We start from the raw sequence: 16,927 nt of genomic DNA on the forward strand, positions 1-16,927 counted from the left end.
TGTGTGTTTCACGCAGTCGTATTCAGATACTCCTGTGTATTGCATACTCCTGTGTGTATAAACACACAGGTGTATAAAACTTCAACTGCGTGAAACACACAGGCGTATCAAAATGCAACTGCATGAAACACACAGGTGTATAAAAATACAACTGCGTGAAACACACATGTGTATAAAAATACAACTGCGTGAAACACATAGGTGTATAAAAATACAACTGCGTGAAACACACAGTAGTATGAAACTTCAACTGCGTGAAATACACAGCAGTATGAAAATTCGGCTGCGTGAAACACACAAACTTTACGCATGCGTACGGGAGTGATTCACGCAATGGTGCGAATAGTCACGGCCTTTTTTTTATTGTGTATCCCAACAACGCGTTAGTCAGCACAAAAGGCCGAGAAAAAAAAAGGAGAAAAAATTCATTTTAGGGTAGAATGGAAAATATTGTAACGTGGAAATAACATCACAGAGATATTTCAAAGAAATACAAAACGTACGAATCAATTTTTCTCGTTTTTTTGTCAAGTGCTGGCGAGCAATTTCGAAGGGAAAAAAATGTTCGACTGATCCTAACTGATGTGGACAGTGGTAAACCGCAGTTCAATAGCACATTTTTTTTTTTCTATTCACCGGAATATACCCCAAGTATTGTGTATTATCGACATGTCCGTATTAATTCACGGTTTTTTTTTCGTTTTTATGCTCATCCGTATGAATTTTTTCTAAAAGGAATTTCACGCCCAAGTATGAATACAGCCTAATAAATGATTGAACTTTTTCTTCAATACCGTTGTTGATTGAAAAAATGACCATGAATTTTCATCTTTATAGACAATGCTCAACAAGAATGAGAAATGGTTGAGAGAGAGAAAAAGTACAAATTTTATAATAAGAATAAAATTGAAAAATTTGAATAAAATGACAAAACAAAGTTGGACAGATAATTGTTCATTCTCAACATTATCACTTTAATTAAAATGAAAATGCCAAGCCAACAATCTTACCTCCTCCCGTCAAACAAATAATTCCGAGCACCAATAATCCTAAACATCAACATTAAGAATGAAATGTTTGGAACTCACGATTAGCCCCGCACGTCTCAAGTATCAGGATGTTTGAGACAAGTGCGCCCACGAGGGTTGTGGTTATGAAGAAGGAGCTCGAGCCGCGCCCCATCACGGCATCACTACGAACTTGCACGCTTCTATTGTTACCTCGTGGTCCCTCTCACTCACTGATTCACAGTGATTATTTCAATCAAACAACCAGACCTTTCTCCCCCTCCCCCCAACAAAAAAAAATAATGATAATAATAAAAAAAATAAAAAAAATATTCACAATTGCCGACTATTCAAAACGTATCCCAGTGGCATGGCACATCCGTTGATAATCACGTCAACACTCAACATAATTAGAGACCTTAAAAAAAAAACAATTTTCAATTCTTGACTCTTGACTAATTTATCTTTTATATCACGCACCGTCGTCTATCTCATTTCGTTTGATAAGTGGTCCAGAGGCCGGCGTTTTAACCCACACAATATCACTCTCAATTCCGCACCAACCTTTGAGTTCACTGAACAACGAGAAGAGTGATTTACTGGAGATAAAACCCCCGAGCGGCTTCTCTCCTTTTTATCAAGTGCTTTGTATTTCCTTTTAAATGAAATTGAAACTTTTCAATACCAATGTTTTTTCTCCACTATTCCTCGACAAGAGAGTCGAAATAATTGGCTTTGAGTTTCAATGTCACTCCGAATTAGTCCCGCGCATTGTGAAACGATTGAAGCCCTAATGCGGGCGGAAACGAGCGGTTAATCCTGAGACTAAATGAAGTGACTCAAATGAAGTATTTAATCATTGATTGACATTTCAAATGACAATAGTAATGAGAATATGTAGGAGAATATTGGAGATGGATAATTAAACTTTGAATGTCCATCGAAATGACAATTAATTCGGCCAATGGCAGGTAGAGTAGCGCTGTTGATGAGGGGAAAAATCCACCGAGTAAATGAAATTTTCCAACCGAGAATTATCAGTTGATCAGTATTCACCCCTCACTCTATTACACATGTACGTTCCGTACAAATTTACACAGCTACAATATCCGAATAACAATTAAATATAAATTCATCGAATGAATATAGTTTATTCATGACCAATGGACAGTGAAATAGCTCGAGGCTCAATTGCCATCAATTATTCGAATTAAATGCGAATTAAATAGATTAGAGTAAAAAGTAATTGAATTATTTTGATTATCCTTATGGGCTGATGGCCATTGTCACAATTACCCTCCTTCACTATTCAATCGAATAAATGAATTTTTAATGAAAACTGGAATGAAAAATGTGAAATGCATTCAATTGGAGAATAGCTGCTGTTAAAAATTAATTCCTCTAATAATTTTAATATTCAACATTTTTGTTGTCTTTTTTTTGTTTTTTTCATTAAATGAAATGATGAAAAACGAACACAATGATTTAATCATTAATCTACCGTATATCCCTCGTATTAATAAACAGCTGTGAATGGAAAACGTGTCACGCGGTTCCGAGCAATCCTCGACATCGAGTCGGCGTTTCGAAACTGAATCGGCGGCACCGTTGGACTGCTCTATACCTAGGGATACCATGAGCGCCACCACTACCCTCTCTACCCGCCGCTCATTCTCATCCCTCTCATCACTGTTTCTACCCCGACCACCCTCTTTTTCCACCACCTCACAGCGACCCCCGATTTCACCCGACTATCTCGCCGACACCCTGTCAGCTCCAGCTTACCATCTCTTTCTCTTTCTCTCTCTCCCTCTCTCACTCACTCCATCTCTCTGGGTTTCTGCGCACACGCGTGTCTCCTCTTCTGCAACCTGACTCACGCGCACTGTACCTTATTGTTGTAAAATGTGGATAAAAAAAAAACGTTGAGAGGGGTATATGACAACTATTGCAGGTATGATTTAACGGAAAAACAATGAGTATTGTTAGCAATTCTTTGGAATGTCAAAAGAAAATTATGATTTGTCGTTGCAATAAAATTAGGAGAATGGCTTTATTTTTTTGAAATTATTATCATTTTTCAACAATAAGAGAATGAATTTATTTGATTTTATGGATGCTGAATCAATGTTGACAGCAATGTGAATTAAAGCATCGGTGGGATGGAGAAATTATCTGAGGAGGGATCACTTCACATGTAGACCTGTCACATGAGATGGAATTCGAAACTCAACTACTTTGGCGGTAATTGGTCAATTTTCTCGTTATTTTATTTGATTGTAATTTAATTCAATGATTCTGCAGCGGATATATAAAAACATTACCATGAGAGACAATTAAACCTATAAATTATGGGTAAAATTAAAAATTATCACTCTACAAAATGACATTCATTGAGATTACTCATCAATGGTTCAAACTGACTGTGTTCCACAGTCATATTGCAACTTTCCACCCAAAAAACTACTTTCCTTGCCCAGACAACTCTCTTCACCCTATCATAAAATCATCAATATTTCATGGACAAACTTAACAACAAAGTTTTCACGAGTTAAGGAGGCTTGATGAGGTGAAAGGGGCGAGTACAGTTATGCGGAGAAACGAGCACTAGCCTCAAGTTTCCCGCTGAGATTCAGTCAAGTTATAATCCTCAAAGAAAAAAAAATTGATGAACTCAAAATTTCAATTAAAATACATTCAAGTGACAAAAGTGTTTCCATTGTTTTTAGGAAATTAAAAGTTTGCCTACCTTTCAGAACCAAGAAAAAAAAATTAATTTCCTTAAAACAATGGAAAAATGACCTGGTGAATTAACTGGGCAGTGACTTGGCACAGTATTAATGATAATGAGTTTAATTAATGCTCATGAAGGGTGAGCAAACTTGTTCTCATCATTCCCGAGTTTGCACACCTTTCAGAACCAAGAAAAAAAAAAACATTACCCTATTTTCCGTATGGCTGTGCTAGCTTGTGATACCTGATATCGAATCAGTGATTATTGTTTGCAACTTGATAACGAATTTTAACGAAGCCCTCGGTGAAAGTGGAAAAGTTTTTATCAATTTTCCCAAATAAAATAAAAATGACACCTTAATGTTAAGATGAAAAACATGGTACAAAGCTTCATCATCAATTATCTATATCGTTCTCCCTCTCCTCTGACATCTCTCTAATAAATAAGTGGTTTTAAATAACAGGCCGCCGAAGTTATCTAACCCGAGTATACACAGTACAATCGCTTTGACAGTTGCCTGTCCATCGGAGTTTCTCGACTAAAGTAAACGAGGGTCACGTAGCACAAACCTATAATACATCAAGAGGATATGTTGCGGCGGTATAGTGGACGAAAGAGAGTGAGAGAGACAGATGCATGATCAGAAACGAGATTTTCAAACTCTTGATTCGCCTGTGGCCAGGATCCGCCGGTTATTATTATATCGTTTCCCCTCATGTATAGTATGGAGGGGGGGGGGGGGGGAGACACCTCGTGCGTCCACCCAAACTGAGAGGATGCGCGAAGGATGCGATATTCCACCCCCCTCCCACTAGCCAACTCTGTCGCCCGCTCCTTCAACCCCTCGTGTCCGCATCTGCGGTATCCATGGAAACAGACGCATCATTCCCATGGTCGCTGGTACGGGCTTTTCTGTATGAGTATCGTTACTCTAATATCCCATGTACGTGAACATGATGTCTCTATGTATACTATAATACCCGCCTCCCGCTCCACACTTCTGTCTATGTTCAAGCTATACATATATTTTCATTTCACACCGAGTCCCACTGCGATCCTATCACGGATTTTCGTCTCTACCTACGGGGAATTGTGATTTTCATATGAATGAATTTAAGAAGCTAGTGGCTATTCATACTACTGTCAGAAGCTCGTTTTTTCAAAAATCCGGTGGCAAACAATCCAAAAATTGATAATTTAAATCGAGCTAATCAGTCGAGTAATTCAGTCAATATTAGAAGAAAATTCTCGAAAACTAGTAAATGACGCAATTGACATCCGTGATGTGATGAGAAGGAAAGCATAATCGAATATACAATAATTTTATTATTCATTTATGAATGAAGAGGTAAACGAATTAATCCGATTGGATTTATTGCCGTGGAATTTCGTTATCGCAATAAAATAATCATTTACCAGAAATCCACGGGGGATTTTTTCGTTTCGTATCAAAATCCGATTACCCGAGAAATATCCTGCACACGTGATAAATTTTCTTTCACAAAATGTTGTCAAACAAAGATTTTTCAATACTCGAATTGATAAAAAAAAAAATCTCTTCTCCATAGTAATTCAATTCCAGCAAAATTCAATTACGAGGAAATTGTGATGATAAAAATCAACAAAAAGAAGGACTGAAACTACTTGTCCAATGTAAACTATTGGACAGGCATGATCTCAAGAGACCATTATGTCACTTGCGTGACTTTTCAAAATAATAACTCAACCACCTCCAATATTTTCCACAGACAAATTCTCCTCCCCACATGCTCTATCCCAAATGAGATGAATTTTTCGCCCAAAAAAACATACTTCAGATTTTTACTCAATTTAAAATGCATGAAAATTTTTCACTTGTTCCTTCTTTTTTAATTACCCACCTCACTGCTCCCTCCCCCCGCCTTCAGTCCAAAAAAGCAATGTTTATTTTTTCTAGTTATTCCCCCTTGCCGATTCTCCTCCTTTCAAGCACTGAGAACAAAGTTGAAAGAACAACAAATACCCCGGGGCAGTGGTTGAAAATTTCTACCTCAACCCTGACGAATTACACTTGAATACACCAAATTGCATCCGGTTTTCCTCATTCACCATTTGATAGAAAATGTATTTGTATGCAGTCGTATCTAACGAGTCTATTATGCAGTACTGTGAGAGCATTTCCCCGGGGTAGTTAATGAGGAATTGAATTTAGTTGAAAACAATTGATTGAAGGGGATGATAAAGACATAATAGGAGATTTTGTCCAATTGAAATAAAGAGCCTCCTCAGTTGCCAAGAAAAAAAAGCAAAAAAAAATTTATATATATATATATATACACATATATGTTAACCCCATCGTAGCTGGCTGTCTGGGTGAGTGCCTGCGGTTTGGTAAGAAGAGAGGAAGAAAAATAAACAGAGGGAAGCTGAAAGAAAAATATTGGCGAGACGGCCAAAGAAACGTGTTGAGGGGCTCAACATCCATTAAAAGTACAAAACAGTTCAGCTAGGGGCTTTGATGGTGTAAAGTTGACGTGTGGGAAAAGCACCAAGAATTATTAACTATTGAATGCATGAAAATAGAAAATAGAAAATTAGTCGGCACCTTGAAGAATTTTTTTCCTTGAAAAAATAAAGAGAGAGAATTTTAATGAGTGAATGAAATTGAAGAATTTTCAAGGCAATTGAAAATCTCCGCGATATTCAGATAACGGATCAACTTTTCAACCTCAATAGCGAATGCCAAGTCTAAATCTTCTAATATTGATTTTCCCCATAGTGCCTGAGAATAATATTTTCTCCTCATAAATCACTTTCAAAGAAAACGAGTGGATAAAAAATCACTTTGGCAAAGAGTCTTTAACAAATAGAGGCCCCTGAAGAGATAAATGCATATCTCTGAGATTGACGCCACTCGTCAAGTTCAAGTGGTTGGTGGAGGTCTCAAGTAGGCAGTACACTGCGGTATCTAGGGTGCCTCTCATCAGATAAACGCTGGAATGTTTATGAGTGTCTTGCATCAATCCCCTCAGAGCCCTTTCAAGGAATATATATCAGAAAAAAAACTCGTCTCCATGAAATGCAGTATTTTCCTGTCGTTATCATCACAGATGAAACGAGATAAATAATTAAACTCAAGGGATTTTGTCGAATTTCCAGAATTTCGTAATGAGATCCAATTGACTGACATTATAAATGGATATTTGATGGGTTATCGAGAAACTCCCAACGTTTTTGCATGTGAAAAGTATGAACGGTGAAATTTAGATGTTATTTATTCAGTGCTCATCTGCCCTGTCGTCTCAAACTGAAATATCCGACATATCCGACGTGTTATCCAACGGTGTATCGACTTGAAACTCAATTATCCATCGAGGGCGAGAAATTTAATTAGCCCGGCGGATGAATTTGTCTGAACAGATTTTATGGTCCTCATGGGAAGAATAAATCTTTCATCGATAGGAAGCAATCATTTCTTCAAATATCAATTGTCATATTCTTTAAAATTTAACGAAAAATTCATGAATTGAACTCAGTCCCAGACTCATGACAAAAGGGAAAATGCTACGTTCATTCGCTTTTGTATATTGTATTTGATAACTAATTTCGCATTAAATATCGCAAACTCACAAATCAATCCTCCTAAATCTCGACTTGTTGAGATTGAGTCAGGCCTCAGAGTTCCTCCAATGTTCATAGATCAACAGAGATTGTAGAAATGGGATTTCATTAATTAAACGATGATTTCCATCTCTTCATGATAAAATAACTATTTTTCAATCAAACTCACCGCAATAAGTGTTGAAGCTGAGCGAGAAGCCTATGTTGTCCAGGGAACTTCCAAACTGCCTTGATTTTTTCTCATTTTTACATCACGAAATCCACCAATTAGCTACAGCATTTTATTACACTTGACTTTGACACTGACTAATTTTCAAAATTAAAAAAATTCCAAAGTCCACTTGGAATAAAAACAAATACACCGACCTCCATCTTGCGTCTTTATCAACACATCGATAATAAAGAAACTCACGAACCAACACTGATCACTTTTCACAACCTCAAAATCACAAAATTACAAAATCACATTGAGGTCTAGTGTTTGTAATCGAAAAATACACATGAATAAACGCCAATTCCACGATACAATCATTGCTGTACATCATGATTAATTAATTGTTGCATTATTTATAATGATTTTGTTGATTTTAGCCTTCATTTTTCTCGAAAAGCACGTAAAACAAATTGCCAACGCCAAACCGTGGCGTTCGATGCCAAAGGCCGGCGGCCATATTGGATACAGGTAGAGGAGTTGCGCACAACGCATTGCGCACAGAACTGATTGGATTGTGGGAATTTATGTTTAGTGCGTGTAATACTCCATAATAAACCGCAATTTCATCATGAAATCACTGCTATCTATCATTATTATTAATAAATTATCACATTACTAGTAATTATTTCATGAATTTGACTCGTATTTTTCCCAAAATACGTAGAGAGCGATCTCTAGTCTAAAGTGAATATGCGCAGAGAAGTTGCGCACAGGGCTGACAATTTTTGTTGTTTTTTCATTTCATCACTTTTTTACATGTTTAGCACATGTAATGACTCGAAATGAACGCTATTATTGGTTTTTTTTTAATTATTGCAACTAATGGGGGATTTTCAGCTCTAGATTTTCTATTTGAACGCTCGTAGGTAATGAACTATGAAAATAAAAATGAAACACCTTCTAACCTCAGCTATTGCAAGATTTTCGATTTAGATGTACTAGAGTAGAGATAACGAAGAGGTAGTCCTCTGATGTTTTTTTTCAACGAAAACAATTGATCATCACAAACAGCGTGTATGAACAATACCAGTGCAATAATGTCTTTGGAAAATACAAAAATCGAGACCACAACAGGGGATGGAAGAGCTAATCGAATGTTATTGTACAAAAAACCGATAAAAAAAGATAATTATAAAGTAGAAGCTGAATGGGAGGAGACACCACAGGAAGTCCGCAGAAAACGACTGCTGCATCACCAAAAAGAGTAAAATTATCCTTCAATTAATAGAGATGAAATATATACGAAATTAATAAATATTAAATATGAATAAATAAAGAATCAGTTTCAAAGTTTTAAAGTTGTAAATCCTTAGCAAGTTTATAATCCAGTGAATGTTAACATCAACCCCTGGAATGTAATAATTAATAATTAATTTTAGATGCAGAGATGTAGCTTTCAACGCAGGACGTGTAATAGTAGAAGATTTGCCCTTCTCAGAGGAAGAGAATCAAGACCCAATGGATGTGGAAAAAGCCAGACATGGCTCGAGAAGGCACACGAACAAACGGTATGCCAACAAATTGATGATGTCCGAGTGGATGCTCGATGTGCCTGGGGACCTCGTCGAAAGGTGGTCGATGGTCCCCTGTCCGAAGGGACGGAGAAATTTACTGGTAGCAAGGAAAGGAAGGACAGAGGCGTACACCAGACGAGGAGAAAAACTCACCGAATTTCAGTCTGCATTACCCGGGGGTCATGCCGACGAGATGAATAGGAGTTACACCCTTCTCGATTGTATTTGGGTGCCTAAACAGAAAATTTACTATGTTCTCGATGTGCTCGCCTGGTCCACTCAGCCTTTATTAAACTGTGATGTAAAACATTCTTCTACTACTACTACTACTACTAATACTTTTGCAATTATCGATTGAGATTGAATAAGAGAATGAGAAATTGTTTAGTATAACCAACTTCATCACTGAATTGTCATTTAATTGAATAATTGAATTTTTTTCTATTTGCCAGGCTGAATTTCGTAGATTCTGGTTGCAATCTAAACTGCAAGAGGATGAGGATTTAAGATTCCATGGAACAAAGCGAAATCAATTTCCAATATTACCTCTTCCAAGTGTCTCTTGTGATAACAATTTGTCAGAGTTTCTCGACAATTTACCACCGCTTCCACCCCTCGATGGTCTCTTATTTTACCACAAAGAGGGATATTACATGCATGGATTCACACCTTTAGTCACTTGGCTGAAGCCTTACATGTTACCTGAGATTCTGGGGGTCTCAGTGCCACCACCAATGGATGACAAACCCGAGGGGTATGTGGACTTGATGCAGCATATATCATTTGGGCTCAAAGGGAAAAAAATATCCGCATCTTCTGAATTATTTGTGAGTAGTGAAACATCTTGTATCTGTTTTTTTTGGTCTTTTTCTTTAAATATACTCAATCAATGTAACTTATTCGGTTTTGGTGTTTTTTTTTTTTTTTTGCAGATGGAAACTGCTACTGATGGCTAAATATTTTCATCTTTTAATAATTTCTACGACTTTTTTTTTTTATAACGACGATGTACAAAATGATTGAATTTTTATTGTGCATCTGAATGTTCGTTTTATAATAAAAAAAATAGCCCATCTCAGAATGGTCTCGTGCTATAGATTTACAGCACTAGTGGAGACTGTCGTATCAAAGTTGAGTTGGTGGAGTATCGCCAGGGCTTTTTCATTGAAGAATAACAAAACTTTGGACAGGACTTGAGCCGAAGAGGCTTTCATCTGGGAATAAAAATATAACAAAAACTTTAATTCTACAATATTAATGTTTAGAGTTTCATTATTGAGATGCTTTCTCACCTTATTATCCATAATAGTGAATGAAGGCAAACTAATTTTATGCAATTTACAGAGGCCTAACTGTAGTCCAGCTGAATGTATCATTTGCTTATTCAAAACTTGATAAAATTTCTCGATATGTTGAGCACGAAAGCTTGTCTCTTCATTGGAGTCATTGGCATCGTCTCTAGAAATTCTAGAAATGAAAATAATTAAAATTTAGTTGTAGTGACAAATGACAGGAGCGGGAGCCATTAGTTTATCGCACGAGTTGACACTTACACACTCCACATTTTAATCAACTCGGCCACCTCGAACTTGATGGTAATACTATCAGTAACTGGTAAACCAGGTACTCTGTACTCCAACCTGGCCTCCCCTTTTTGTGGAGGATCATCTTTGTGACTTGGTTGGAGAAGGACAGGCACTAGCCACTTGAGATCATCCTCCGTAGCAGGTAGAGCAACTACATGACAGTCGAACATATTAGCCAGGGTCATATGCACTGCTTTCATGGCACTTTTGGTCCCTCTGCACAACAGCAAAGGTAATCTCACTGATTTCTCGTATTCCAGTTCATTGACAGCTGTTCTCCATGACAGCATAATGCCAATATAAATACATTTGTCGTTTCTCTCGGGCTTTCTTGTCTGCTCATCGTGAATACCTCTTTCCATTGGAGTTGCATGAACAGTAATCTGTTTTCATTAATCCACCATCAATTGATATATCAATAAGGGAGATAGATTGAAGATGGATTATTTACCTTGATGGGTACGGGATCAGATGCACTTGGTCTCTTATCCATCCCCTCGATAATGGAAAATTGAGCCTCGTAAGTAACATCCTCGTGGGGCAGAATAGCAGCAACTTCTTCTCTCATTTTTTTTCCGTAAAGTTTTAGGTGAACTTGACTTTCTTGTTGGAGACCGTATAGTGAGGAGACACCCCAGATATTCCAGGTTTGTTTGACAAGTACTGAATGGTGAATGAAAGGATTGATTATACATGATGCAGAAATAACGAAATTCCTTATAATGAGCATTTATCAATTTTGCTAAAAAAAAAAAACAATTTACCCTCAACAGACTCTGCAAAATCCCCGGCATCCATCACCTCCTCAGACCCAAGAGGTCCCAAGCTGAAGTACTCTCGAATCCTCTGCATCCCCGGGGTTTTTGACAAATTAGTCACCCTCGAAGTGTCATAAACCATCGACCTATTCATATTCCCAATGTTCCCAATGGCAAAGAAATCCCCTTACAAAAAATAGTATGTCCGTACCAATCAATCAATCAAACAATCTTAAAATCAACAAACAACAGACAAAGACATGTGAAGAGAATAATTTATTTATTCTATTCCACGAGAACAAGACAATACAACTAAAATGTAAACAACATGCTTATCGACTATTATCGAGATCGATTATTATTATATACGGTAATAAATACACAAAGGTATATAGAAAATAAATATATACATCTAACTCAGGTTAGGTTGGGTCACCCCACGGTTGTTCATCGAACCAATCAAGTAGGACCACAAACAGCTCCACACTAAAAATCCCACCTCCTGATTGGCCGAATGCCCGTAGTTGAAGATAGAGAAGTGTGTGTGTGCGCTGCGCAGGTTGTCCATTCCAATTCCTTTTCCCCCACCACTTTCTCCATCGACCATCGCACACATAAAAATTCCTCCATGCTGCTGTTGTGAATAAGGTTTGTCTATGAAATGTCCCAACGTTTCCAGCACCACCACGAGTTTTTCTTGTTTTGCGCGGGAGACGAGTGTATAGCCACAATAGCTACGCATCAGTGAAAAAAAAAAAAAAATTGATGAAAGCTAGGTGACTCGTTAATGTCAATCAGTGTCAATCCGAGAAGACCATGTCAGTGATGGAAGTGAAATTTCCAAACGATGAGCAGCCTGGGAAAATTATCAAGTGGAGAGTGTCACCGGATACTATGGTATCTGCAGGGAGAATCCTTCTGCTTTATCAGGGTATTGGAGGAGATGATGATACAAAGACTGGGGAGAAGAAATTACGTGCTAGCCAATTTGGGAGGGTTAATTGTCTTCTGGCAAAGGCCGGGGATATTGTCAAGCCTGGGTAAACATTGAGCTTAACCTCTCATGCACCCCTTTTATTAATTACTCAACTGGAAGGAAAATATTAAGACTATTAAGATTAATTTTAATTTTCTCCCTTCAGCACCAGCATAATTAATCAGTGTTTCAGGCAGGTGTTGCTCCGAATGACAGGCTGTAAACATCCAACAGTGATGAAGGACCTGTGTGCTGAGTGTGGTGCTGATTTGAGGGCTGAAGTAGTTGGTGATGGTGGCCAGGGTAGATTGATATCAGAGGCCAGTGTTCCCATGGTCCACAGTATACCTGAGTTGAAAGTATGTCCAGAATTGGCTGAGCAAATTGGAAAGAAGGATGAGGAGAGGCTTCTCACTGACCGTAAACTGGCACTACTTGTCGATCTTGATCAGACTATTGTGCATACGACTAATGACAATGTACCAGCTATCATCAAGGTATATGTGAATTTAATTTCACAAAATTATATTTACAATTTAGTTAAGTGGCAGCAAGTGCATTTGCTCTCTGTGATACTTTTTTCAAGGACGTTTTTCATTACCAACTTTATGGACCCAATTCACCGTGGTACCATACACGATTGCGCCCTGGTACTCGTCATTTTTTATCAGAAATGAGTAAATTGTATGAGCTACACATCTGCACCTTTGGAGCGAGAAACTATGCACACACTGTGGCTGCATTGCTCGATAAGGAGGGGACACTTTTTTCGCATAGGATACTCTCTAGGGATGAGTGTTTTAATTCAGCATCCAAGACAGCTAATTTGAAGTAATTAATTGAGAAAATCTTGATATTGACAAATTATTGACAATTTAAAAATCCATGTTTGGGGTTTGTTTTGTAGAGCATTATTTCCATGTGGTGACGACTTGGTCTGTATAATCGATGACCGCGAGGACGTGTGGCAGGGTTGTGGTAATCTAGTACAAGTTAAGCCATACCACTTTTTCAAACACACCGGTGACATCCATGCACCACCAGGCCTCGAAAAGCGAGACTTGCCAGAGATACTTGATTCTAATGAATTATCAAACAACGTGACACAAATTGTACAGAATGATGATGATGATGATGATGCGGATGCGAATGCGAATGCGAATGAACGACGTGAAAATGGAATGACAGTTGAGGAAGCAAAAGCAATTACTGAAAAATACAAAGATGCAGATTCATTACTTCCACAAGCTGATAAAAATGGACAAGAAAATGTTCAAGATTCCAGTGGTAAAGGAGAGACTAAAGAAGAGAAAATTAACAAGGATCAAGTGGATATTATTAGTACCATTAGTAAAAAAAATTCCGAGGCTGAGGATGACGATCACGACGATTATTTATTATACCTAGAAGATATTCTCAAGAGAATTTATACGGAATTCTACGAGCACATGGACAGGGGGGAGAGGAAACCCCTGAGAGATATTATACCCAAAGTCAAGAGGCGTGTGCTCCAGGGCTTGCTATTGACCTTCAGTGGATTAATTCCAACGCAACATAAACTTGAGGACAGTCGAGCTTACAGAGTTGCTAAGGCTTTTGGAGCTCAAGTTGAACAGGTAATAATTGACAAATTATAGTGTTATTATCCTATGTGAAAAAGAAATCAATTTTTATAATTTTTCTGGTAGGATTTAACAGAGAAAACAACGCACTTGGTGGCCATCAAGCCAGGCACCGCCAAAGTATACGCAGCAAAGAAGAATGCCAACATAAAAATTGTCAATCCTGATTGGTTGTGGTCGTGTGCAGAGCGCTGGGAGAGAGTTGACGAGAGATTATTCCCACTAACTACAAAGGTAAAATAATAATCAAACCCCAATATGCACATATTGTGATGATGAGGCATTGTTCTCGATACACCGCTTAAAAATCCATTAAGCTGAAATGATGAAATTTTTTTAACGTCAATGATTAGGCAAGAGGATCCAGAATACCGCCTCCACACTGTAGTAGTCCAGATCGAATTGAGATTGAAAATCCAGTGACAGTTACATTTGCCAATACTATAAATCCTCTAATGTCTTTCACGGAAGAAGAAATCGAGAGCATGGATAAAGAGGTCGACGAGGACATGACTGATCCTGAGATGATGGATTCGTCGGTGTTTGATGTTGACGATTTGGGGAACAAAAGAGGAATCAATGAGAGCGATGATCATTCAGATGGTAATTATTATTAATTAAAATTTGCCGCACTAACAGAATGAAATTCATTGATTTTCAACAAATTGTTTGAAAAAAAAAAATTGAAATTTTGACCAATTTTTTAGAAGAATATGAACCTCGAAAGCGCAGAAAAACAGCAAAAGAAAATGCTGCCGCCGCCGCCGCCGCCGTCGCCTCATCATCATCATCATCATCACCACCACCATCAGAAGAAGAAGAAGAAAGACAAGGTCAAGACAACGACGAAGATGACGATGATGATCCAATAACAAGATTCAGAAGAGGTGAGGGACTACCAGACGACCTGGATATGGGTGATTCTCAAGATTCTGTTGATGAAATTGCTGATCCAGCGGAAGAAGATGATGATAGAGAGTGGAATGCCATGGGTGCAGCATTGGAGCGTGAATTTTTATCAGAATGATCACCAAATACTTGTTATCACCGAGCCAAGTATTTCAACAACAATAATTGTACAATGTCGAGTTTTTATTCCATTATCCACTCAATCATGTTATCAAAATTGTACATTTACATGGATTTAAATTTCTACCAAGGGAAATACGTTTTTGACATTATTATTATTATTATTATATATTTCACGTTTAGTTGATTTTAATGGTGAATCGAATCAATTTGTAATCTCGTATGAGTGAGAATAAATTTTTTAAAGAATTGCAATTCTATTCAATTCTATTGCAACGAAAATAGACAATTGGATATTAGGTGGTTTATTGACTACTGTTGAGGTTTTTTTTTTAATACATTATCGATTATATTATACTGCGTATGGCTGGGGTTTATCGGGGTCTTCGTGGTATTTAATGTAACTGGGTTTGTGAGAAAAGTCGAGTTTATCTTCCAGGCTACCTCGAGGGGGCCTCTCCTCGTAATTGAACGCGCTCTCAGACTCTCCATACAATTCGTTGGTTTCTTTGATTTCATCTCTGCGAAGATACATTCAACAATTGAATATTCAAGTATTTGAGGGATTTATTGTTATGATAATGTTGTTCATATACCTGTATTTACTGACAACAACTTTTTTCCCAGTCACTGGATCTGTGATATCGCCCATGGGATAAATAACTTCAACAACCTAATGCATTATAAACCATGAATTAAATTACCAACAATCAAAAAAAATAACCTCCATGATAGTAACTCACCTTGTGAGTAATGAGACGAGTCAGCCTCTCAGGTAATTGTTGAATTAAAACAGTATCTCCAGTTTTACAGAGTTTGTTTGGATCGTGAGCAAAGAGGTATTCGAATTCATTCCAATACTGAAAACATATGAATAATCGTTGCGTTATAACCTCAAAAACCCGGAGGAACAAGTTTGAAAATAATTAATAATGAGAAAAGTGACAAATGTTAATACCATGAGGAGATTTTTATCGAGTTCAAATCGTCGCACTTTTATCCTCGCGGCATTACCCTTTGCCGAGGGCATGCATGTTCCCAGAACATATTTCACTAGTTGTTTTCCCTGTTTTACAGTAGCGGCGGCCATCTTATCCAATATAGCAGCAGGCAGGCAGGTTGAGGCAGGCTGCAGGCAGTTTTCCACAGTTTTCACTCACACGTATTTTTCGTAATATCAATTATAAATTGAATTTATTGATAATAATGGTGGGTGATGGCAATGATTGTATGATGAAATTATTGGCGTTTATTATCAATAGATTATTACCAAGAGCTAATCTACATAATATAACATGTTATTAAAAGTTGACATGAGAAAAATCCTGCTGGGGTGAGAAATTACGAGGTTAGAAAATGTTGAAAGTTATTCATCAATTGCTCAGTAGACGTATTGTCTTATTCAAATAATGTACGACTAAATTAATAGTGGTAGTTTTCAGGGAATCAAAAAATTGATCAATTTTTTGATCTGATTATTTCATCTGATTATTTTTTCATAAGTGTCGCCCTCTAACGATCCCTCGACAAAACTCGAATTAGTTTCTTTGAGAAATCTCTCTCTCTCTCTCTCTCCCCCTCTCTCTGGGTTTCTCGCGCTCTGGAGAATCAAGATAGTAGTGTAATAGACAAAAACATACGACTAACTCTCATACAACATCGCATTGTGGAGTTGCTGGCGCAGTGTGCGATCAGGCAAAGTGGGCAAAGTTGGACGCAGTTGGCCACAGGTTGATAGTTGTGTGGTTTGGGCTCGGGGGGTATTGCCAGGATTGCCTTGACAGGTCGTCGGATGTTATTTTTTCATTTCTACATGCACATTCATAAAAAATTAAGTGAGCAACATTGAGTGTGTGGGCCGAGTTTGTTGAAAAAAAAAAAAAAAAA

At 37.6% G+C, this 16,927-nt stretch overlaps 5 protein-coding genes across 8 annotated transcripts in view; 2 read left to right on the plus strand and 3 right to left on the minus strand.

Moving 5' to 3' along the window:
• The window catches only part of LOC107038299 (MAM domain-containing glycosylphosphatidylinositol anchor protein 1), a 94,882-nt gene extending 92,304 nt beyond the window's left edge, over positions 1-2,578 (minus strand). Inside the window, exons 1-2 of the mRNA XM_015257326.2 lie at positions 2,509-2,578; positions 1,089-1,832 (exon numbers count right to left, since the gene is read on the minus strand). Coding sequence (XP_015112812.1) covers positions 1,089-1,182 — 94 coding nt within the window. The 5' untranslated portion in view covers positions 1,183-1,832; positions 2,509-2,578. The remainder of the gene's footprint in view (positions 1-1,088; positions 1,833-2,508) is intronic.
• A 5,489-nt stretch (positions 2,579-8,067) lies between these two features.
• On the plus strand, positions 8,068-10,493 carry LOC107038282 (snurportin-1). 2 transcript variants are annotated; one of them, XM_015257297.2, is made up of 5 exons: positions 8,068-8,421; positions 8,476-8,759; positions 8,935-9,370; positions 9,522-9,896; positions 10,002-10,493. In XM_015257297.2, the coding sequence occupies exons 2-5, from the start codon at positions 8,572-8,574 to the stop codon at positions 10,023-10,025; spliced, it is 1,023 nt and encodes a 340-aa protein (XP_015112783.1). In that variant the 5' UTR covers positions 8,068-8,421; positions 8,476-8,571; the 3' UTR covers positions 10,026-10,493. The 2 variants fall into 2 exon arrangements, with proteins under 2 accessions (XP_015112783.1, XP_015112784.1); XM_015257298.2 differs by having other exon boundaries at positions 8,489-8,759.
• On the minus strand, positions 10,079-11,869 carry LOC107038280. The gene is made up of 6 exons (XM_015257296.1): positions 11,824-11,869; positions 11,420-11,599; positions 11,107-11,318; positions 10,623-11,038; positions 10,362-10,536; positions 10,079-10,283 (listed from the first exon to the last, which is right to left on the minus strand). The coding sequence occupies exons 2-6, from the start codon at positions 11,565-11,567 to the stop codon at positions 10,161-10,163; spliced, it is 1,074 nt and encodes a 357-aa protein (XP_015112782.1). The 5' UTR covers positions 11,568-11,599; positions 11,824-11,869; the 3' UTR covers positions 10,079-10,160.
• Positions 11,870-11,920: 51 nt separating this feature from the next.
• Positions 11,921-15,295, plus strand: LOC107038279 (RNA polymerase II subunit A C-terminal domain phosphatase). 2 transcript variants are annotated; one of them, XM_015257294.2, is made up of 7 exons: positions 11,921-12,453; positions 12,583-12,886; positions 12,976-13,220; positions 13,297-14,005; positions 14,078-14,245; positions 14,365-14,614; positions 14,719-15,295. In XM_015257294.2, exons 1-7 carry the CDS (start codon positions 12,230-12,232, stop codon positions 15,036-15,038), a joined length of 2,220 nt encoding a protein of 739 aa, XP_015112780.1. In that variant the 5' UTR covers positions 11,921-12,229; the 3' UTR covers positions 15,039-15,295. The 2 variants fall into 2 exon arrangements, with proteins under 2 accessions (XP_015112780.1, XP_015112781.1); XM_015257295.1 differs by having other exon boundaries at positions 12,399-12,453; positions 12,587-12,886.
• On the minus strand, positions 15,083-16,534 carry LOC107038283 (28S ribosomal protein S17, mitochondrial). 2 transcript variants are annotated; one of them, XM_015257300.2, is made up of 5 exons: positions 16,311-16,534; positions 15,999-16,169; positions 15,784-15,900; positions 15,637-15,713; positions 15,083-15,561 (listed from the first exon to the last, which is right to left on the minus strand). In XM_015257300.2, exons 2-5 carry the CDS (start codon positions 16,128-16,130, stop codon positions 15,393-15,395), a joined length of 495 nt encoding a protein of 164 aa, XP_015112786.1. In that variant the 5' UTR covers positions 16,131-16,169; positions 16,311-16,534; the 3' UTR covers positions 15,083-15,392. The 2 variants fall into 2 exon arrangements, with proteins under 2 accessions (XP_015112786.1, XP_015112785.1); XM_015257299.2 differs by having other exon boundaries at positions 15,999-16,533.
• Positions 16,535-16,927: the final 393 nt, after the last annotated feature.

This window comes from Diachasma alloeum, unplaced genomic scaffold (genome assembly GCF_001412515.2).
Source record: "Diachasma alloeum isolate Michigan unplaced genomic scaffold, Dall2.0 Dall_scaffold_00279, whole genome shotgun sequence".
Classification (NCBI taxonomy): Eukaryota; Metazoa; Arthropoda; class Insecta; order Hymenoptera; family Braconidae; genus Diachasma; species Diachasma alloeum.

Bases quoted from the DNA above. Each gene is read 5' to 3' on its own strand.
- LOC107038282 (XM_015257297.2), top strand. From the start codon at position 8,572: ATGAACAATACCAGTGCAATAATGTCTTTGGAAAATACAAAAATCGAG. The intron at 9,371-9,521 runs GTAAAACATTCT...TCTATTTGCCAG, and splicing joins AGCCTTTATTAAACTGTGAT to GCTGAATTTCGTAGATTCTG. The intron at 9,897-10,001 runs GTGAGTAGTGAA...TTTTTTTTGCAG, and splicing joins CCGCATCTTCTGAATTATTT to ATGGAAACTGCTACTGATGG.
- LOC107038280 (XM_015257296.1), bottom strand. From the start codon at position 11,567: ATGAATAGGTCGATGGTTTATGACACTTCGAGGGTGACTAATTTGTCA. The intron at 11,039-11,106 runs GTAAATAATCCA...TAATGAAAACAG, and splicing joins CTGATCCCGTACCCATCAAG to ATTACTGTTCATGCAACTCC. The intron at 10,537-10,622 runs GTAAGTGTCAAC...TTTCATTTCTAG, and splicing joins TTGATTAAAATGTGGAGTGT to AATTTCTAGAGACGATGCCA.
- LOC107038279 (XM_015257294.2), top strand. From the start codon at position 12,230: ATGTCAGTGATGGAAGTGAAATTTCCAAACGATGAGCAGCCTGGGAAA. The intron at 12,454-12,582 runs GTAAACATTGAG...TCAGTGTTTCAG, and splicing joins GGGGATATTGTCAAGCCTGG to GCAGGTGTTGCTCCGAATGA. The intron at 14,615-14,718 runs GTAATTATTATT...CCAATTTTTTAG, and splicing joins GAGCGATGATCATTCAGATG to AAGAATATGAACCTCGAAAG.
- LOC107038283 (XM_015257300.2), bottom strand. From the start codon at position 16,130: ATGGCCGCCGCTACTGTAAAACAGGGAAAACAACTAGTGAAATATGTT. The intron at 15,901-15,998 runs GTATTAACATTT...ATATGTTTTCAG, and splicing joins TCGATAAAAATCTCCTCATG to TATTGGAATGAATTCGAATA. The intron at 15,562-15,636 runs GTATATGAACAA...GTATCTTCGCAG, and splicing joins GTTGTTGTCAGTAAATACAG to AGATGAAATCAAAGAAACCA.